The sequence below is a fragment of the Salmo salar genome, chromosome 09 (genome assembly GCF_965601325.2).
Source record: "Salmo salar chromosome 09, fSalSal1, whole genome shotgun sequence".
NCBI classification, from domain to species: Eukaryota; Metazoa; Chordata; class Actinopteri; order Salmoniformes; family Salmonidae; genus Salmo; species Salmo salar.
The window spans coordinates 48,022,501-48,025,000 of record NC_138299.1 but is presented as its reverse complement, the minus strand read 5'-3'; the positions used below and the strand labels follow the sequence as shown (position 1 = coordinate 48,025,000).

Sequence of the window (2,500 nt, the reverse complement as noted above, 5' to 3'; positions counted from 1 at the left end):
TTTGTTTCTGTGTGTGTGTGTGTCTTTGTTTCTGTGTGTGTGTGTCTTTGTTTCTGTGTGTGTGTGTCTTTGTTTCTGTGTGTGTGTGTCTTTGTTTCTGTGTGTGTGTGTCTTTGTTTCTGTGTGTGTGTGTCTTTGTTTCTGTGTGTGTGTGTCTTTGTTTCTGTGTGTGTGTGTCTTTGTTTCTGTGTGTGTGTGTCTTTGTTTCGTGTGTGTGTGTCTTTGTTTCTGTGTGTGTGTTTGTGTCTGTGTGTGTTCTGTGTCTGTGTGTGTCTTTGTTTCGTGTGTGTGTCTGTCTCTGCCCCAGCCTCACCATAGACACTATAGAGGTCAGGCTCCATGAAGACAGAGCTGAGGTCTGAGCAGGCAGACTGTGGGGGCGTAGGGGTGCTGGGTGAGGTGGGGCCTGAGGCGATGGAAGAGGTCTCAGGCTCCGTCTCGGCGATGCTCCTGAAGGTGATCTTGTGGGGGGGCTCTCTCTCCAGGGGTACGGGGTGACCCTTCAGGGTCCCTGACGTAGAGGTACGCACCGGCCGGATCCCCGGGGACTTCAGAGGGTACAGGGTCTTCCTGGGCTGGAGGAGAGAAAGAAAGTCATGACAGAGTTGGGGTACGCATGCACAACTCACACTTTCACAAAAATCTCTTTTTTTATATAATAAAAAAAAAGTTTAACCTTTATTTAACTAGGCAAGTCAGTTAAGAACAAATTCTTATTTACAATGTCGGCCTAGGAACAGTGGGTTAACTGTCTTGTTCAGGGGCAGAACGACAGATTTTTACCTTGTCACCCATTTGATGTTACATTTGAGCTAAATACACAGCGGTAAATGTGTTTGTAAAAAAAAGAACGGTATCTGTTTAACTGATTAGCGAGCAGCGTTTACATCGAAACAAGGGTCTCTAATTACAGCTCACCGCTGGAAGGTTTGCTCTCCTTGCTGGGCAGGTTACTTACGAATCGTGGCGGCTGCTTGCAGTTACGAGGCTCAATCTCCTGAGACTTGTTGAATAGATAGTCAGAGAACTCCTTCTCACCCAGACTGCCCATCGGGTTCAGGTTCTCAAAAAACCTCTGGGACAAAAACACGTTAAAGGCCATCTGATTAACAATATTCCTTTGAGTGGATCAAAGGCAAGGTGACCACTGTTGTTATGGTGCAGGGGAAGGAGAGAGGGACTAGGACAGGTAGAGAGAGAGAGAGAGATGGAGAGAGAGAGGGACTAGGACAGGTAGAGAGAGATGGAGAGCGAGAGAGAGAGAGATGGAGAGAGAGAGGGACTAGGACAGGTAGAGAGAGAGAGAGAGAGAGATGGCGAGAGAGAGGGACTAGGACAGGTAGAGAGAGAGAGAGAGAGAGAGAGAGAGGGACTAGGACAGGTAGAGAGAGAGAGAGAGATGGAGAGAGAGAGGGACTAGGACAGGTAGAGAGATGGGGAGAGAGAGGGACTAGGACAGGTAGAGAGAGAGAGAGAGAGATGGAGAGAGAGGGACTAGGACAGGTAGAGAGAGAGAGATGGAGAGAGAGAGGGACTAGGACAGGTAGAGAGAGAGAGATGGAGAGAGAGGGACTAGGACAGGTAGAGAGAGAGAGATGGAGAGAGAGAGGGACTAGGACAGGTAGAGAGAGAGAGATGGAGAGAGAGAGGGACTAGGACAGGTAGAGAGAGAGAGATGGAGAGAGAGAGGGACTAGGACAGGTAAAGCGAGAGATGGAGACACTTGATGTCCTGCTGGACCTTGAGACAGTAAGGCTGGTTTTGATTGTCCTACCTTGATGTCCTGCTGGACCTTGAGACAATAAGGCTGGTTCTGGTACTGCTGTATCTCTCCTGTGATTTCTGCTACTTTCCTCCTCTTACTGAAGTTGATCAGCTCTTTGCCGTGTCTCTTCAGGAAGTCGGGGTTCCCCTCCTCTGTCTTCAGGATGTTGGTCAGGTAGATACCTGGGACAGACAGGTAGGTAGGTAGTTATTGGTCAGGTAGATACCTGGGACAGACAGGTAGGTAGGTAGGTAGTTATTGGTCAGGTAGATACCTGGGACAGACAGGTAGGTAGGTAGTTATTGGTCAGGTAGATACCTGGGACAGACAGGTAGGTAGGTAGTTATTGGTCAGGTAGATACCTGGGACAGACAGACGGGTAGGTAGTTATTGGTCAGGTAGATACCTGGGACAGACAGACGGGTAGGTAGTTATTGGTCAGGTAGGTACCTGGGACAGACAGACGGGTAGGTAGTTATTGGTCAGGTAGATACCTGGGACAGACGGGTAGGTAGTTATTGGTCAGGTAGATACCTGGGACAGACAGGTAGGTAGGTAGGTAGTTATTGGTCAGGTAGATACCTGGGACAGACGGGTAGGTAGTTATTGGTCAGGTAGATACCTGGGACAGACGGGTAGAGGAGTTATTGGTCAGGTAGATACCTGGGACAGACGGGTAGAGGGTTATTGGTCAGGTAGATACCTGGGACAGACAGACGGGTAGAGGGTTATTGG

General features: G+C 49.0%; 1 protein-coding gene across 2 annotated transcripts in view; it reads right to left on the bottom strand.

Moving 5' to 3' along the window:
- Positions 1–2,500, bottom strand: part of LOC106611443 (son of sevenless homolog 2) — a 106,551-nt gene that overhangs the window by 14,569 nt on the left and 89,482 nt on the right. For both annotated transcript variants that reach the window (XM_045723731.2, XM_045723733.2), the window contains exons 16-18: positions 1,775–1,947; positions 959–1,075; positions 314–575 (exon numbers count right to left, since the gene is read on the bottom strand). In XM_045723731.2, coding sequence (XP_045579687.1) covers positions 314–575; positions 959–1,075; positions 1,775–1,947 — 552 coding nt within the window. The remainder of the gene's footprint in view (positions 1–313; positions 576–958; positions 1,076–1,774; positions 1,948–2,500) is intronic.